The following is a 19,320-nucleotide window of genomic DNA, read 5'->3' as shown; positions in this document are numbered from 1 at the left end:
TTGTATTTTTAGTAGAGACACGGTTTCACGGTGTTAACCAGGATGGTCTAGATCTCCTGACCTCGTGATCCACCCGCCTCGACCTTCCAAAGTGCTGGGATTACAGGCTTGAGCCACTGCGCCCGGCCAAATTATCTTTAATATTTAATCACAATGTTTTAATCATACAACTTTCATGATATCCAGAAAGCATGTTAACAGCAACTATACCTGAGTGCACTCAGTTCTTAGAGAATTTTCTTGTGACTTAAATATATAATACTCTGTTTTTCTTTCAGTTAAGCAGTGCCTTTTATTTTATTTTTTTTAGGTATTAATAGGGGACCCTATTACCACATGTCTTTCTCCCTCGGTGTATGATATAATTTGTAATCTTGGGTTTCAACTCAGAGAAAATTGTGATATCAATAGCATTGTTACTCAGAATGGTGAAGTATGCTGGAAAACAATCACAGACTGTGTGAGCTACACGGAGTCAGGTTTGTGCTGTCTTTGTACTCCAAACTTTCATAACTGTTCCATTGAAAATGTCTTGACCTGTAAAATTCCCCTTTCTGACCACTGGTTCCTTTTGTTAGATAATGTTATAATACAGGCCTCACTCCAAAGGAGAACAGAAATTAATGTGAAAAGAGAAGGGATGAGTACAGAGAAGCATGGAGAAATTAATGGAAAGCTGGGCTAAGAAAACCTCCTCTACAGAGGAGGTGTCAGGAGGCAGAGAGGGGCTGGTGGACTGTTGATGATGTAGATCTCAGGGCCTTGAGATGATTCTCCATAGGAGTCATATAAATTAAAGGTAGAAAATGACCAGTAATAGATTATACAGTTATTTTAAATGTCTTCTAGGCATTCTTGCACACTTTGGAGCAGAGATATAGATGCGGAAATTTAATAATAGTTATAAAAATTACAAATGAACATACTCTGGCCTAGCAGTCCATTTTCAGGAATCTTTAAGACAGATACAGATATGAAAGTGTGATTGTGCAAGGTTATTCCTTGCAGCATTGTTTGTAACAGCTAAATAAATAAACAGCCAAACATCAAGCAGTAGGGGATTGGTTCAGTAAATTATGATAAATTTATATAATGGAATATTATGCAGTGGTACAAAAGAGTGAGGAGGCTCATCTGATACAAAAGTCTCTGAGCTAAGTTGGAAAAAAAATAGGACGGGCTTGTATTTGTAATTACCCTTTGGTATTTATTGATGATGAACCAAGCGGATGGTTAATGCCAAACTTATCAAAAAAAAAAATTAAAAACTTCATATGATAAATACATTTAAAACAATTCATTGCCATTAGAAATCTCAGTCTAATAACGTTAACTTAAAAAAATCAGGTTACAAAGTTGTGTATACAGTGTGAGCCTGGTTTAACTTAAAAAAAAACCAGGTTACAAAATTGTATATACAATGTGAGCCTGGTTTTCTGTATTCTTAAGTACAGGTAAAGACATTGACAAAAATAGTTTTCTCTTGTTTGAAACTTTTTGTATTTTCCAAATTCTCTGCTGATAGTATAGTTTTCTTTCATAACCTAAGCATTATGTGATTTATTTCCAACAATGTAAAAGTATATCATATGTTCAATGATAAGCTAATTGTTGATTTTCTGGAAATTTTATAATTAAAGCATTTTTTCTGTGATGATATAGATATTTTATATCACATGATATGGAGCTATGGTGCTGAAATTTGTTTTCTTATCCTTTAAGATCAGGGTCTGGATTACTGGGGAAGCGTGAGGCTGCTTGGCCCTGTGTGTGAGGCTGTCCATTCACATTTCTTATCTTTGACCAAGGGGCAATTTGAAATTCGATATGCACCGTGGTTCCAGTGGACAAGTTTTCCAGAGGTTTGGCTTTTGAACAACCTTTAGAAATAAAAGACTGTGCAAATACTACTTAGAGGACTTATTATTTGCCAATTTTAAAGGGGCTTCCTTCATCTCCAGGCCCTCCAGCTGTGAAGAAGTGTCGAGGGTTGCAAGAAAACCCTGGGCTGTTATGCCAGGTCTCCAAACCCTGAGCTGAGAAACATGCCCTTTGGAACACAGAAAGGTTTTGAATTCATTATCACAGGATTAGGGGTTGGAGAGCTAACATTTGGCACATAGTGCTCGTCCAGGGATAGAAGAAAAATTGACCACTCCAGAATAAGAGGCCCTGTGGAGAGGTATTGAGGTGTTCTAAGACAGCCAGGCCTGGAGACCAGAGCTGGGATACTTGGTTTGTTAGTGGGGAACTGAAGGGAATATGGGTAATTTGGGCCCCAACCCAAAATCTTGTTTTGGTTTGTTTTTTTGGTCAGTTTTTCTTCATTTTGTTTGGCACACTAAATGACCACAGTAAAGCAGTAACTGTAACAAGTCTAATTCTGCTTTGAATTTGGAGTGAAGGAATCATCATGTCCCCCTTGTACTAGCGCTTTTAAGTGGCAGGATGAGCTGCCTTGTGTGTATCTGTTTGAGGACTCAGCCAAATCAAAAGGAGAAACACGATGGAGGTCGAAATGCTTGACTTTTCCACTTAAATTATGCCAGATTTGTTGCTTTCAATAAATGTTTAAATAAAGAACTTTCAAGGAATTCTTTAGCTATTAAAATATTTTTATTGATTCTTTAAGCAATATAATTATACAGAAAATGTTTACTTATTTGCTGAAAATAACAAAATATAGCAGTTGAAATCTCTCGAGGTTTGAATTTCAATAAATAATGTTACTTTGAGAAGTAGTTTTGGAGTGTACATCCTAATATATGTTTTATTCTAAATAGTTATTTCCTGAAATATTTGATGCCTTGGAAAGTCTACAATCTCCCGCTATTTCTCTTAGTTTAATGAAACTGACATCGTGTCTGGAACGAGCCTTGGGTGATGTAAGTGCGAGAACTCTTCCATTATTGGCCCATTAAATTGTCTGAATGAACATTAAGCTATTTTACAGTTGTCCTCAGATTTCTTATTTTCCTATAACATAAAATCATTTGGTATACATTTTTAATATTTCCCTTTTGAATGATGATGAAATCAAAGGATTGGTGTCTAAGTACTTTGCACCCTTCATTTGTACAAACAGTTGTTTCATGGATAATGTTTTTAATGTTTATTGACTCATAATGCAACTGTTGCACAATTTTTGTTTGAATTTTAGGTATTTTTACTGATTGGGAAAGAATGCCCCTTTCTTTTAAGAGATCTGCTTGCATCTGAGGAACTTGCTCAAGTCTTCGGGCAGTCTGTGGTAAGCTTGTTCATCTAAACTCATGGGGAGTGTATTAGTCCGTTTTCATGCTGCTGATTAAGACGTACCCGAGACTGGGAAGAGAAACAGGTTTAATTGGACTTACAGGTTCACATGGCTGAGGAGGCCTCAGAATCATGGTAGGAAGATAAAGGCACTTCGTATATGGCAGCAGCAAGAGAAAAATGAGGAAGAAGCAAAAGTGGAAACCCCTGATAAACCCCATCAGATCTCATGAGACTTACTCACTATCACGAGAATAGCACAGGAAAGACTGGTCCCCATGACTCAGCTACCTCCGCCTGCGTCCCTCCCACAACTTGTATCTTCCAATTCTGGAAGATACAATTCAAGTTGATATTTGGGTGGGGACACAGCCAAACCATATCATGGAATAAGTGCAAAACAACAATTCACATATGCTATGCTTTTGTTCTTCCCAAATTGATGATGCTTTAGAAAAAAATTGTATCAGTGATTCAAGCATATTCTTCCTTCCCACCTTCCCTTTCAAAATTGCCCCTCCTCCAGCTCGTAGAAAGCTTTCCTATCCCAAGTGTGAATAACTCCGGGGCACCACAGGGCCAGTGTGAAGCATGTTGCCTCGATCAATTACATATTATTAACTATAATAATCCAGAATACAACTTTAACCCTTTAAATGAGTGATAATGTGGTTTTATTTGAAAATTTTAACGTGAAATTATGCCTTTTGCAACCATTTAAACTTACAGTGGAAAAAAATTCAGATGTTAAAAAAATCATGCAGTTACATACTATATTAAAATCTCCTAAAGGGCACATGATCAAGAGACTTAAGACTAATGAATATCCTTATGCAACTGAGTGAGGCAGGGTCAAGATGAAGAAACCCAGGAGAGCCTTATGTGGAAGCTGCGCTTGCCAAGCCAGGAAGCTGCCAGATGATTTTTGGAGTAAAGAAATTTGTCTTCAGTGGAGCTTTTCCATTCATTTCCGTGGGTCTTTACTGCTTGTCGGCTTAAAGATCATTTTCTTTTGTGGAGAGCTTGGAATGAAGATAAAAAGTGCAAACCTTTTGCTGTTACACTGAATTCTTTTTTTTTTTTCTTTTTCTTTTTTTTTTTTTTTTTAAGACAGAATCTCGCTCTGTCGCCCAGGCTGGAGTGCGGTGGCTGGATCTCGGCTCACTGCAGGCTCCGCCTCCCGGGTTTACGCCGTTCTCCTGCCTCAGCCTCCCAAGTATCTGGGCCCGCCACCTCGCCCGGCTAGTTGTTTGTTTGTTTGTTTTTTGTATTTTTTAGTGGAGACGGGGTTTCACCATGTTAGCCAGGATGGTCTCAATCTCCTGACCTCGTGATCCGCCCGCCTCGGCCTCCCAGAGTGCTGGGATTACAGGCTTGAGCCACTGTGCCCGGCTGTTACACTGAATTCTTAAATACATTTTGTTTCTTTGATCTGTTCTTTGGTACTTGCTTATATGTGATTGGCCTTCTGCCCACTTGTGGCCCCTTCAGCTGCCAGGTACTTTTACTTGGTCACTGCCATTTATACATCTGATTGACCAGACAGTGTGAACCATGAATATTTCATAAATTATTGGTAGAGCAAAAAGGTCTCCTGAAGCTGCATAGAAGAACTGCTTGTTAAACGTTCCTACATTCAGTAGAACTGCTCTTGATCATTTCCACCTCCTGGTTTTGGGTCTCCCCTCTGAGGGAAGTTCAGAATGCATCCACATTCCCTTCTCAGCAGCCATCTTTCACATGCATGAATACAGTGTTCACTTCCTTCTCGAGTCTTCTGGAGGCTCAACTATTCTTTCTCCTATGACAGAGTTTTAAGTTCTTTTAGTCTTTGAACATCTTCTGTTATTTTCTGAGTTTCTTCTAAGTATGGTGCCTCAAACCCAAAGCAGTTCTCTGGGCGTGGCATGATTGTAGTCCATTAAGTAGGACCCCTGGTTGGGTGTTTTCTTCACTCTGTAAATAGATGGTGGGGTGGATCAGTGATGGGCTTCACGTCAGACAGCTAGGAAGTGGAGGCTCAAGCCTGGAGTCATGCTGCTCGGGCATCCCCTGCTGCCTCTGCTTAACCATACAGTTGCATGCTGCTTAATACAGTGATATGTTTCTGCTTGTCATATCATTGTCTTTTTAAATTTTATTTAGATGTTAGGCACATTTGAAGCACTTTATTAAAGCAGGGTAACCTGGGTTGGATCTTATCCCCCATATTGATTTTGTAGCCTTTGAGACCTTGGTTTCACCTTTCCATGCTTGTATTTATTTCACCTAGATGCTGGGGATAATAGTAGTACCTTCCTCGTAGGTTGTTCTTAGGATGAGTGAGCTGATGAATACATATAAAATGTGTCTAGCACATATTAAACACTCAATGTTGGTTTTATTATTATTACTGCTATATACTAGCCAAAACTGTTGGCTCTGTCAGTTAAAAAGAGCAGAAATATTATCTTCATATTATATTGGTTTATTCAATAATTCAATAATAATTAACTATGTAATGATTTGCTGTCCTTAACCGGATTAGATGAATGTGCTAAAAGTCTTCGTTGGCTCTCCGTGTGGTCTCAACCTGCGTAATGTCTTATGGCATGGGTTTGCGTCCCCTGAAGAAGTTCCTCCAAAGTAAGTTTCAAGTGAAGGAATTTTCTTCCTTTTCTGGATCTACCAAAGAGTTTTTTAAATTCTGAATTTCATGAGAAAGAAATAGATTTTGTGAAACATGAGTGAGTTTTGAGATAGGATTTTGAAGATGAAATTGAGTATTAGTAGTGTAGTCACCAGAGTGATGACCGGGTTATGGTTTCAGTGACTTACACCCCAAAGGCAGTTCAGGGGCGACACCAGAAGGATGTTATGCCATTCACGTCCTGGGTGGGTGGAAGACCCTGAGGTTTCATTAGGGTCTTCATCAGAGTTTCTGTGGTGTTACTGTGCCTCCCAACTCTTGCACAGCCTAATTCCTACATCTAGAGAATTTTGGGCAATTTTTTTTTTTTTTTTGAGATAGAGTGTCACTCTGTCACCCAGACTGGAGTGCCATGGTGCATTCTCAGCTTACTGCAACTTCCTCTCCCAGGCTTAAGTGATCACCCTGCCTCAGCCTCCTCAGTAGCTGGGACTATGGGCACACGCCACTATGCCCACATAACTTTTTTGTATGTTTTGTAGAGATAGGATTTCACCTTTTTGCCCAGACTGGTCTCAGACTCCTGAACTCAAGTGATCTGTCTGCCTCGGCCTCCCAAAGTACTGGGATTACAGGCATGAGCCACCATGCTCAGCCAGTTTCATGCAATTTAATGGTGCTTTGCTTTCTTAATTTTAAATTTGTATTTTTCACAGTGAAGCTTTTTATAGGCATGATTGAGTACATTTTTGTAACAGATCTCTATGGTATTTCCCCTAGATACTGTTCAATGATGATGCTGTTGACAGCAGGATTGGGTCAGTTACTGAAGAGTTACCTTCAAAAAACTAAACTTACATTGGCACATCGCTCTTTCATAACTCCTACAAACCTTGAGGATTTGATTGTTTTTCCTGGTAAGTACTACGTTTCACATTTCTTCCTTAATGTAGCTCTGCGTAGATATTTGCAAAGTCAGTAAACAGCATTAAGAGGTGCACTCTTGAGGTGGGGTGAAGTAGTTATTCTTCAGTAGTCGGATGGCTTTCAGAGTTGCTTGAAGAACCTCCTACATTTTGCCACCCAAAGCCCTGCCTCCTCCTACCATGCCCTGGGGTTGTTGTGGGGGTCACAGGAAGTGCAGCTGTGTGAGTCAAGCTCTTTCTTCCTCAGATGCCCTATGCGCAGCAGTGGTCTCAGGCTGTTGGATGATGTACATTTTCTCCTCCTTTTATCTCTTGTATTTTTGTACTCATGATTGTTATACCAGAAATACTTATAGTAGTATCAAGGGTCTTTTACACCTTCTGAAAATGTATTTTACTTCTCTTGGTCATTGTGCTCAGTTGGTCCACCCTGAACTGTTGCCTAAATCACTGAAGAGCTGTCCATGCCCCACTTTCCAAGGGTCACCTGCACCTCAGGTCCTTGGTCAGGGCAATCCTACTCTCTAACAAGTCCCCTGCTGCAGGGGTCACGGTTCAGCCACCTAAAGCGGTTGGCTCATTGGCGTCACTCCTCCAGCGTGTTTCTGTCTTTTTCCAGTTGATCATTATGATTGTGTTTAAAACTGTATGTTATTTTACAGATGTTACTTATGAGGTGCTCTCAGTATTAGAAGAAGCGATGACGAAATCTGCTTTTATATTAAAAATCATGTTACCATATTGGGAAGTTGCACTGGTCAAGTTCAAGTCACACAGGTAACTGAAGGGTGCATGGCAGAGTGGTTTGCAGTGGTTGGAGGCCAGTCTTTCTTGATGCCCTTCACTTTCGATGCTTTTTGCTGTTGGAGTAGGAGTGAAGAGAAGCTGGACTGACTTGAGCAGACCTGAAAATAAAACACCTTCATAGAGTTGCTTCAAGGACAGCCTGTGATTGTATCTTAAACATTTTGTGCTGGCCTTTTGGTGCAGTTGATAGAATTGTTTTTTAGGATCCACTTTTTAATATTTTCTGGAATTCTTAAAATGAGCAAAACATGTTCAGAACCATGAAACAGAGATAAGCCAGCTTTGTCCTTACATTCTGTTTCTGTTTCCTCAGGAGCAAACACGTGTATGGTCGCCACCAGAAGGTCTGGTGAGCTGGTCTTTAGTTCCTTAAAGGATATTACCCTAATTCATTCATTTTTATGCCTTGAGAACCCACTGAAATCCTGGTATGTGCATTTTTGTTTTTTCTTTTTGAGACTGGGTCTCACCCTGTCACCCAGGCTGAAGTGCATTGGAACCATCTTGGCTTACTGCAGCCTTGAACTCCTGGGCTCAAGCAGTCCTCCCACCTCAGCCTCCTGAGTAGCTAGGACTGTAAGTGTGTACTACCATGCCTGGCTAATTTTTGTACTTTCTCTAGAGATGAGGTCTCAGTCCATTGCCCAGGCTGGTCTTGAACTCCTGGGCTCAGTGATCCTCCTGACTCAGCCTCCCAAAGTGCTAGGATTACAGGAGTGAGCCACTGCGCCCAGCCTCAGTATTTTCTAGAAGCAATGAAATGAGTTAGACAGTTCTTTGATGACATTTTGTTCTATAGAACCTACGAAAAATGGTTCATCAAAAATTAAAACACTGGAAGGTTTTTTTAAAATCACTACTTAATGAAACTTTGGTTCTATGTGTGTGTGGTTTTTTTTTTTTTTTTTTTTTTTTGAGACAGAGTCTCACTGTGTCACCCAGGCTGGAGTGCAGTGGTGTAATCTCAGCTCACTGTATCCTCTGCCTCCTAGTTTCAAGCTGTTCTTGTGCCTCAGCCTCCCAAGTATGAGGGACTGCAGGCATGCATGCACCACCACACTGGGCTGATTTTTGTATTTTTAGTAGAGACTGGGTTTCGTCACGTTGGTCAGGTTGGTCTCAAAGTCTTAGCCTCACGTAATCCGCCCACCTGAGCCTCCCAAAATGCTGGAATTGCAGGCTTGAGCCACTGCGCCCAGCTGGTTCTGTTTTGCTTCTCATATTATCAGGTATTATAATTTCTCTTTGCCTTTGATATGTAGACTGCAGCAGTTATTGTGATGTTGGTGTCAATATTATTTTTGTTTTTTGCTTGTTTGTTTTTTACTTAGAGACGGTCTTACTCTGTCACTCAAGCTAGAGTAGCACAATCATAGCTCATTGCAACCTTGAACTCGTGGGTTCAAGCAGTCCTCCCACCTCAGCCTCCTGAGTAGCTAGGACTACAGACAGTGCCACTGCACTCTGCTAATTTCTAAATTTTTTGTAGAGATGGGGTTTCCCAGGCTGGTCTTGAACTCTTGGCCTCAAGCGATCCTCCCACCTTGGCTTCCCAAAATGCTGGGATTGCAGGCGTGAGCCACTGCACCTGGCCTAATACTTACTTTCAAAACATGGAATTTTACCTATTTTCCCTTCAATTTCATAGGTTTGCTGACTGTGCCATATTGTTGCTGACACAACTAGAAACTGGACTTAGGAATGTTTTTGCGACACTTAACAGGTGTCCACAAAGACTCCTGACTGCTGAGGTAAACTTGTTTTTATTACTGATTGTGATGACTGTTGCTGTATTAACAGTTTTCTGTTACCAATGAAAAGTTTTTAAAAATTTTATTCTGTTTAACATTAAAATGCATTTTTTAGCTAAGAACTGTGGAAGTCTTCACTGTCATTTTTTAGGATTTATATTTGTTGTTTATGATTGTTTTTGATATTTCTGAAATATTTCCAAACAGTCTTTTAAACTTAATGATGCCACGAACGTAGTAGGCACTGATTCTCTCTCTAGCCGTGTTGATGGTGTGTCACTGTAACCGCGTGAGATGGCTGGGGTCTAGCCAGGAGACTGAGGCGACCAGTGGTTGATCCTGACCTTGGGAAACTAATTGAAACCTGAGCTTGACTTTCTCCATCTTCCAAATGGAAGATGTGGGATTTGGAGGTGACTTGGTTAGTGCCAACCCTGTAGCAGATCGTGGAAGCCTTTGTCTCACAGTTTCTTGAGCCCCTCCAAGTGTGTACACACACATGCACACACAGTGGCCTCAGAGTTCCCACTGTGTGTGGGAACTGACCACACCAACAAACCCAGTCTCTACTAAAAATACAAAAATCAGCCCGGTGTGGTGGTGCATGCATGCCTGCAGTCCCTCATACTTGGGAGGCTGAGGCACAACACTGACCCCCGGTTGCCCTGTCTGAGGCAAGCGTCTCTGAGTTTCCAGCCTACCTCCTCTGGCTCCTAGAATTTCTCATTTCTGCTCCTTTTGGTAGTTATGATAAGATCCTGCTGCTTAGTGACAGAGATCTCGAAATAATATGGCTGCAGTGACTGAAATAGGCTAGAAGTGCATTTCTGCCTTTCCCAAATGTGAGTAGCTCCCGCGGAGATGGCAGCACCCCCATCATCACTCAGACCCTCTGTGTCGTCTTCCACTGATGAGGGCCAGGCCTTCCTCATGGAGACTACTACTTCCTGGCTCCAGCCGGCTGTGTCAGCCATCACATCTGCTTTCCAGCCAGCAGGAAAAGCGAAGATTGGTGCACGCCCCTCTCTAAGGACACTTCCTGGAGGTAGCACAGGCTGTGGGCCAGAGCTCAGTCGCACTTGCTACCAGGGAGGCATGGAAGCGTTCCTGGGTGGCCAAGTGCCCAGCTTCCCACGGGACAATCTGTTGTGGAGGGAGGACAGGCACAGCCGCTGCACACCTCGGATTCTCATCTCCTTCTCTAGCTTGGCTTTTGCTTTTTGCCCCTCTTCGTAGGCATTCGTCAGTGCTCTGCTCTCAACCCTATCCTATGTTTCCTCTCCCTGGGACATCTTATGCAATTCTGTGCCTTACATTTTCATCTCTGGGGGAACAACAATTAGAAAATACTTAGAACTCAATGAAAACAAAACCCAACCTATGAGAAGTTTTGAACCCAGCGAAAGCAGTGCTGCGAGAGCTCACGGCCCAGGAGCCGGGCTCCCCAGCGTTGCTTCTCACTGACCCCCATCTGATCTCTGCAGTTAGATCTGCTCGTGTTCGCTGAATATCTTCATGTGAGTTTTCCTCAGCACCTCACGTTTATCTTATTTCAGAAAGGCATTGTTTCCCACAGATTTGTCCTCTGACGCTCCCTCTGTCATCTCAGCCTCACCAACTGCAGACTCCAACAGCATCTCGTGTTTCCCCCACACCTCCCATGTCCACTCAGTGGCCAGCACGGCTGGTGGTTTCCAGCCAGCTGACCTCGTGCTCTTCCTGTCCAAACTGAGAAGCCCCGCCTGGCTCCTCGGCCCACCCGAGCTCATCTCACGATTCTTCCTCCTTCTCAAATTTCACTCTCACAGTCCTGCAGATTCTTTTTTTTAGTTTTTTTTTTTTTTTTTTTTGAGACAGGGTCTCTCTCTGTTGCCCAGGCTGGAGTGTAGTGGTGCGATCATAGCTCACTGCAGCCTCAATCCCCAGGCTCAAGCGATTCTCCCACCTCAGCCCCCCTGAGTAGCTGGGACCACAGGTGTGTGCTACTACACCTGGCTCCTTTTTACATTTTTTTTTTTTCTTGTAGAGACAGAGTCTTGCCATGTTGACCGGGCTGATCTGGAACTCCTGGGCATAAGTCATCCTTCTGCCTCGGCCCTCCAAAGTTTTGGGATTACAGGTGTGAGCCACCGTACCTGGCCCCACTGATTATTTTCTAAACTGATATTGTTAAGTTATTTATGGTTTTCTTCATTCGTTTAACCTCCTTGATGATGTCCTGCTGCCTGCCAGATGGAGTTCATCCTCTTCACGTGGCAGCAAGGCCTCGGGTGCTAACCCTGCCCTCCTCTTTGGTGTGTTCCCTGTTTGGGTCCCTCAGTGAAATTTAGGCTTCTTGTCAGCTCCAGAACTTGCTTGTCTTTCTTCTTACTTTGTTCCTCACCCCCAGACTTACCGCTCCAGATCAGGGGCTCTGACCACAAGAGCGACCTCCTGGAGGCTCATCTACTCAAAGGTTGAGGCTGCTTTTTTCTCTGTGTTCTGTTTCTGTCTCATCTTGGAGGCAGTCCTGCTTTGCCCTACTCATGTGCGTTTCTGCAGAGGTCTCTGCAGGTTCTCTGAGGCAGGCCTTCACGTTGCCGTCGCCTGGTGCCCACGCCCAGTGCCTTCCATGTAGGCCACTCAGTGCTATGTGGAGCGTAGCTTCAGGAAAGAGATGGTCCCCACCCATTAGAGCCCTTGCTTCATGATACCTGCATGGGGACTGGCTGCATGGTGGCACGCTCCATCACTCTAGGGCCATGTAGTGCAAATAAATTTGGATATTTGGATATTTACTTGTCATTTGACTTCATAAATAAATAACATGACTGTTTCCACAGAGGATATAATCTATCAAAGACTATATTAACTTTTAGCCCAGGCTTTTATCCAGAATAAACAGGATCAGTTTTTAAGGCAATATATATATATGAAGATATTTTATAAAACTTAATAAGACTCTGCAGATACTGTTATTATTTACTGATTACTTTTGTGTCATGAGGTCCCTTCAGGGCCAGTGGAAGATATGAATATGAGTGAGATTTTCTGACTTCAGAAGCTTATTTATCACGAGAGAGTGAGAAGGCATTTATACTAACTCTGTAAAACAAAATAGAAGCTAATGCATGTAGTTGATGGAGGTAAATGAAAAATTCCGCTTTTTGGAGAAAGTGGGAATGTGTGGTAGACAATTGGATATTTAGAACTCAGAGGGAATTTTAGGGCTAGCAATACAGATTTGAGAGCTAAAGATACAGATTTTAGAGTCATCTGTATAGTAATGTTGAAGAATATTGGCAATATGAAGTTTAAAATAGGTTATAAAACATTAATAAATCAAAAAACATTTCTTGAGAGCTAGCTTACACAAAATCCTGATTTCATCATACTGTCTGTCAAATCTCACTGAAGTGATTTCGTCACACTGCGTGTCAGATCTCACTGAAGTGATTTCGTCACGCTGTCTGTCAAATCTCACTGAAGTGATTTCATCACGCTGTCTGTCAAATCTCATTGAAGTGATTTCGTCACACTGTCTGTCAGATCTCACTGAAGTGATTTCGTCACGCTGTCTGTCAAATCTCAGTGAAGTGATTTCATCACACTGTCAAATCTCACTGAAGTGATTTCATCACGCTGTCTGTCAAATCTCATTGAAGTGATTTCGTCACGCTGTCTGTCAAATCTCATTTCGTCACGCTGTCTGTCAAATCTCATTGAAGTGATTTCGTCACGCTGTCTGTCAGATCTCACTGAAGTGATTTCGTCACGTTGCGTGTCAGATCTCACTGAAGTGATTTCGTCACACTGCCTGTCAAATCTAATTGAAGTGATTTCGTCACGCTGTCAGATCTCACTGAAGTCCCCAGAAGCCTTTCGAGATAGGCATTCTTCACTTCTTCTTTTGCCGAGAAAACCTGCATCTGTGGCGTTCAATCAGTTGCCTGTAGGTTTCATGTCTAGAAAATGTTGAATTTGGGATCAGAACTCAGGACAGCCCATGTCTGTAGGCCGTGCTGATGATGCTGAGAAGCAGCGTGCATGAAATAAAATAAAAACAGAAAAGGCTGTTCACTGGAGAAAATAGGAAGCTGTGCTCACTTGTGCATGAATACCAGTTGTCAGGAGAAGTATTCTGTTGTATGAGCAGCGATTTGTGAGGACCTGGGATCGTACATTTTAGAGATGACTGGGCTAAAGCTCTGTTGAGGGCAGTGTCCTAATGCGGCTTCATGGCCAGCTGCGCTGTGTTTTTGCATATTTGTAATGTGTTCATTTGGTCAGTGACATTTCTCTCATAGTGTTTCTAGATGAATGTTTGTTTTAACAAAAAACTGGGATGTGTGGCCATGTACCAGAATTTTTTCTTATTTTGTATAGTGTTACTGTATTTGTATTTTGCTTTAATTGTTTATTTTCATTTCTTTCCTTTTCTGAAGTCAACAGCTCTTTATACTACCTTTGATGAAGTAAGTACACTTGTAAGGTAATTTGAAACAAACAGAACACTGTCTTCTTTTAAAATACAAATTAAAACGCAAAATTAAAGATCAGCCATAAATCATATGCTTACAGGAAAATGTCCATAGTAATATAAACCAAAAAAAGCTTATAATTGATACTTCTGGTTAATTTTGAGGCCCAATATTACCAATATAGCTCCCAAAGCTATACAAAGCTCAAAGTTGGAAAATATCAAGGGATCTAACATGATTAGCTATAATTATTTAGAGGCTTGCATTTTAGATTTAGGGGTAACATTTTTTGTACAATAAATATTCCCCAACTCCTGTTATGAGTGTGTAGTATATATTGATTCATTTAATCTGCATATTGGGGGTGTGAATAGTGAAAAAACCACAGTTGAAAATGCCTTTTATTATCCATAGAGTGTAGGCACTTGTATGTGTAATCGCGGATAGCATTCGTGTGCACCTGAAGTGTGACAGTCTATAGGAAACCAAGGGAAGGGCCATCTGTAGAGGTCTGGACATTCGGTTTTGCCTTTAAGACAACTGTAAGATTCCTAAGTGAGTGTGTGGTGGGTGAGTTAAAAATGTGCCTGCTTACTTGCAGAGCTTCTTCCATTAGGTGAATAATCTGCTGTTATTTTAATGTATAAGACCTTTGGTAATGTGAGGAATCGATTAGATAGTGCAGTCCAGTCTCTAGAGGATCAGGTCTGTGGGATTGGTTGGGGTGGTTGGGCAAAGTCCATGGTAAGTTAAGAAGTGACTTTGGAAGTGACTCTAATGTGTACACAAACAACACACATGCACACACCACACATACATGCACACACACACATGAACACATACATCCATGCTGCATATACACACACAGGCCTATACACACTGTAATATGTACACAACACACATGCACACACCACACATACATACACACATGAGCACATACCTCCATGCCACATACACACACACAGGCACACACACCCCCACACCACATATGCAGGCACATATACTACACACACACACACACCCACACACAGGCACAGTTGCATATAAACACACAAATGTACACACCCTCACACCACATATGCACATACACATATATACACCACACATATTCACAGTCACATACACAAACACACGTGTATACAATTAATAGTATAGTCTTAAAGTCATTATGTTGGTTAAGAAAATATTTCCTGAACACCTGTTTGCTGAGTTTTAAAGACTGTCCTCGTGCCATTTGATTTTGCTTAGACCTTAGATAACAAGTTACACTAAAAGTACTATATCCATCAACTCTGAAAGTGCTATATGTTTATGTATGGAGACCAGTTAATCAATGTAGTTATTTTTGATGTTTCAGATATTGGCAAAACACTTGAATGATGGTAAAATCAATCAGCTTCCTCTTTTCCTTGGAGAGCCTGCTATGGTAAGTATTAGTTATTTTCCAGGCTAATATTCTTGTATTTATGGATGTCATCAGCACTTCTCTAAAATGAAATTAATTTTGGCTTGTGGTTTGCTCAAGAAAAACACTTCTGAACCATTCCTGTGCTGTCTCAGCTTCAGCCACCAATCAGCTGATGTTTGCCAAGCTGTCACTCCTTAAATGTCTTTTTTAAAGGCCTGATAATTTAGGTGCCCTGTCCCTAAGCAAAATTTGAATTTGTTTTTTACATGTATTTGTGCTGTAGAACGGACATGTATTTGTGCCTTGTTAAATGCAACCGTTAGGCCGGGAGTACAGGCTCACGCCTGTAATCCCAACACTTTTGGAGGCCAAGGCGGGCAGATCACAAGATCAGGAGTTTGAGACCAGTCTGGCCAATATGTTGAAACCCTGTCTCTACTAAAAATACAAAAATTAGCTGGGTGCGGTGGCAGGCACCTATAGTCCCAGCTACTCAGAAGACTGAGGCAAGGAGAATGGCTTGAACCCAGGAGGCGGAGGTTGCAGTGAGCTGAGATTGTGCCACTGCACTCTAGCCTGGGTAACAGAGCAAGACTCCATATCAAAAAAAAGCAACAGTCAAATGTGAGTAATAAGATTGAGTATTGGATGAAAAGAGAATGATTAATTGTTTAAGGCCATCTATCCTTTTTTTTATATATTTTATGAAGATATTTCAGTGACTAATTTGGATTACAATAGGTGTTTGACATCCATTCCTTCTAACAGTCAGGCCACCTAGGATCATGCTCGTGGTCTGTGACTTTAGACTCTGTGCTCTGTGGACGTCCATTTCTGCCATCAAAAAGTGAGACGATTGAACTAGTTTAATGTTCTTTCCACCTTGAGTCTCTGTGACTCTTCTGACCAGTGGCAGTTTGCCAAGGGCAGCAGTTTTCTGACCTCTTTTCCCTATAACCTGTGGGAGAGGCCCTGGACTTGTGTCGTAAGAAGCAATAGGCTTTCGAAGGTGAAAGAGCAGATGAGAAAGTGCGGGGGCTGTACTCACACAAGCAAGAGCCATGATTTCTTTTATTGCCTTGGAAAAGCTCATTTGCAGATGTTCACACTCAGTTCCCTTCCTTGGAGGAAGGTGAAAACAAGAAAGACTAGAATTTGATGAGACTCCAGTACCACCTGGGCAGCTCTGCCTTTCCCCACAGCCTCTCCAGCTCCCTGCTCTGTCCCGTGGGTGTAGGAGAACAGCTTTCCCCAGCAGGGTCCCACCCAGGGCTTCAGAGGACTTGATGGATTCACTCTTTCTTTCTGTTAGCAACACCAGGCATGGCTCTCTGCTGCTGATACTAACAAAATATTTTCTCTGTTTAATTTCTGAAAGGAATTTCTCTGGGATTTCCTGAACCATCAGGAGGGTCCCCGCATAAGAGATCATTTAAGCCACGGGGAGATCAACTTACATGAATTTTCAAAAGAAACAACTAATCAATTGCTTGCATTTTCTGTTGTGCTGTTACTCAGATTCGTTGATGAAGGTCTGCTATCAGTTTTTAAGGTAATTTATAGGGAAGAAAATCATTAATTAGATTTAACTCATTCAGCTATGAAAGAATATAGTTTATTTTTCAAATGTAATTAACTATTAATCATCTTTTAATATATCTGAGTTACCGTATCCTCCATCAGAGAAAAAAGTGATTGGATTACATGTATGTTTATATTCTGTATCACAGATCAATCAATATTAATCTCAGCTAAAATAATTTAACTTGTTTCTTAAAAACACATTTGCTTTTGTATGTAACAGTAGCTAAGTATTGAAAATAAAAGAACAAATTATAAAACAGGATTAACCAAATATTAGGAAATTTTTACAGATGTTTGCTAAATCGATAGGGTAGGATATTTGCATCAATAAACTAATTCTTTTGTTATTTCAAAGTAATTTAGGTTAGAACATTTGTTATTGATATTTTAATCTTTTTTTCAGATTATACATGTGACAGTTATTTTAAAAATTTTTTAAATGTTCGAAAAATTACTGGAAATAGAAAAATTAATGTGAAAAGTAATAGCCCTCAGGAATTCCATCTCCCAGAAATAACTACTATTAATAATTAGGTAGTGTTGCTACCACATTTTTGCTATGACTGTACCAAAGTGAGTTCGTAGGAAGGTACATTATGTTTTATAGCTAGCATTTTTCATTAACAATGTGTTTTTGGCATCTTTGTTCTGCCTTATTCTTTTTGTCAGCTGTTTGATATTCCATTTTATCAATATGTTATTATTTACCTAAGCAGTCCTTCATTGATGGATGAGTTGTAATATTCCCTGATGTAGAAAATTCCTAATTATTATGCTGAAATGAACATCTTTGTTCATTTGGGCACTTATGTAAATATCTTAGAAAGTAAAGTTCTAAGACAAAAGATACCAGTAAGGATTTTTTTTTTTTTATTCTTTTATTTTATTTATATATTTATTTTTTATGAGACAGGGTCTCGCTCTGTCGCCCAGGCTGGAGTGGCAGTGGTGCAATCATGACTCATGGCCCATGGCAGTCTCGACCTCCTGGGCTCAAGCCATCCTCTTACCTCAGCCTCCTGAGTAGCTGGGACCACAGGCACAAGCCATCATATCCAGCCAAGATTATGTTTTTATTTTCATTTCTTTTTTTGTGTTTACTAGATGTTTATAATTCTCTCATTAATTGCTTATTAATGTATTTTCTCCATTTATTTCAGTTTTATTTTTCCCATTGGTCCATTAGCCTTCTTTGTGTACATATTGCTTTGTTATTTGTTCATAGGTTTTGATTTTTTTTTCTCTTTGGCTTCACATTTGGAGTCATTCTGAAAAGAATCTTTGCTTTTCAAAATTAAAAATATATGTATACATTTTCTCTGGTACTTCTATTTTTTCTTTTTTCTTTTCTTTCTTTTTTTTTCGAGACGAAGTCTTGCTCTGTCACCCAGGCTGGAGTGCAGTAGCGCGATCTCAGCTCACTGCAACCTCTGCCTCCCGGGTTCAAGCAATTCTCTGCCTCAGCCTCCCGAGTAGCTGGGATGACAGGTGCCCACCACCACTCCCGGCTAAATTTTTTGTATTTTTATTAGAGGCGGGGTTTCATCATGTTGGCCAGACTAGTCTTGAACTCCTGACCTTGTGATCCACCTGCCTCGGCCTCCCAAAGTGCTGGGATTACAGGCATGAACCACCGCGCCCTACCTATTTTTTCTTTATTTTCCATTTACATCTTTTGATCCAATTGGAATTTATTTCATCTTGAGAGTAAGGTACAGAGTCTAGCTTTACTTTAAAAAGAATTAATAGTTATTATTCTGTGGAAACTTGGACAAACATAAAACCCCAAAAACAAATAAGAATGAGCACCTCATGGATTGAGTTAGGGATAATTGACATTTTTCACAATATTGAAGCTTATTCAGGGACACAGTGTCTCCCCATCTTCATTCCTCAAGTCCTCCCACCTACGCGGCACCTCCAGCCTCCCAGGTGGCTGCTCAGGCTGGAAGCCTCAGATTCCTCTCCTCTCTTCATACTCAGTCCTTGGAACAGGTCTTACAAATATGTTCCACAGTCTGGGCGCAGTGGCTTACGCCTGTAATCCCAGCACTTTGGGAGGCTGAGGCGGGCAGATCACCTGAGATCAGAAGTTCGAGACCAGCCTGGCCAACATGGTGAAACCCTGTCTATACTAAAAATTCAAAAATTAGCTGGACGTGGTGGCAGGCGCCTGTAGTCCTGAGAATAGCTTGAACATGGAAAGTAGATGTTGTAGTGAGCCGAGATTGTGCCACTGCACTCCAGCCTGAATGACATAGCAAGACTCTGTCTCAGAAAAATAAAAAAAGAGAAAAAACAAAAAAGAAATATGTTCCACATCTGCTACTCCCTGTCCCTCCTGTGCCACCACCTGGCCACACCACCTTGGCCCCTCCCTGGAATGTCGCAGGCACTGACTGGTCTGCCCACCGACTTCTGCGAACCCTTCACTTTGTCATAACACAGCAGCCAGACTGATCCTTTTCCCAACATGTCATCGTCTCCTCAGAAGCCGTTG

The 19,320-nt window shown here is 41.1% G+C and overlaps 1 protein-coding gene across 28 annotated transcripts in view; it reads left to right on the top strand.

Moving 5' to 3' along the window:
- Positions 1-19,320, top strand: part of ERMARD (ER membrane associated RNA degradation) — a 39,968-nt gene that overhangs the window by 2,621 nt on the left and 18,027 nt on the right. For 20 of the 28 annotated variants that reach the window (XR_012433252.1, XR_012433256.1, XR_012433253.1 and 17 more), the window contains exons 2-12: positions 311-479; positions 1,723-1,862; positions 2,784-2,885; positions 3,161-3,250; positions 5,783-5,880; positions 6,665-6,801; positions 7,473-7,587; positions 9,266-9,368; positions 13,793-13,822; positions 15,186-15,254; positions 16,615-16,788. Coding sequence is in view for 20 of the 28 variants with exons in the window: in XM_074036727.1 (XP_073892828.1) it covers positions 311-479; positions 1,723-1,862; positions 2,784-2,885; positions 3,161-3,250; positions 5,783-5,880; positions 6,665-6,801; positions 7,473-7,587; positions 9,266-9,368; positions 13,793-13,822; positions 15,186-15,254; positions 16,615-16,788 (1,227 nt within the window). In the remaining 8 variants the exon portion in view is untranslated. The remainder of the gene's footprint in view (positions 1-310; positions 480-1,722; positions 1,863-2,783; positions 2,886-3,160; positions 3,251-5,782; positions 5,881-6,664; positions 6,802-7,472; positions 7,588-9,265; positions 9,369-13,792; positions 13,823-15,185; positions 15,255-16,614; positions 16,789-19,320) is intronic. The other 8 variants (XR_012433259.1, XM_074036723.1, XM_074036720.1 and 5 more) reach the window with 1 other exon arrangement.

The sequence above is a fragment of the Macaca fascicularis genome, chromosome 4, assembly GCF_037993035.2.
Source record: "Macaca fascicularis isolate 582-1 chromosome 4, T2T-MFA8v1.1".
Taxonomy (NCBI): Eukaryota; Metazoa; Chordata; class Mammalia; order Primates; family Cercopithecidae; genus Macaca; species Macaca fascicularis.
Note: the sequence above shows the minus strand (reverse complement) of the source record. Positions and strands in the feature narration are given on the sequence as shown.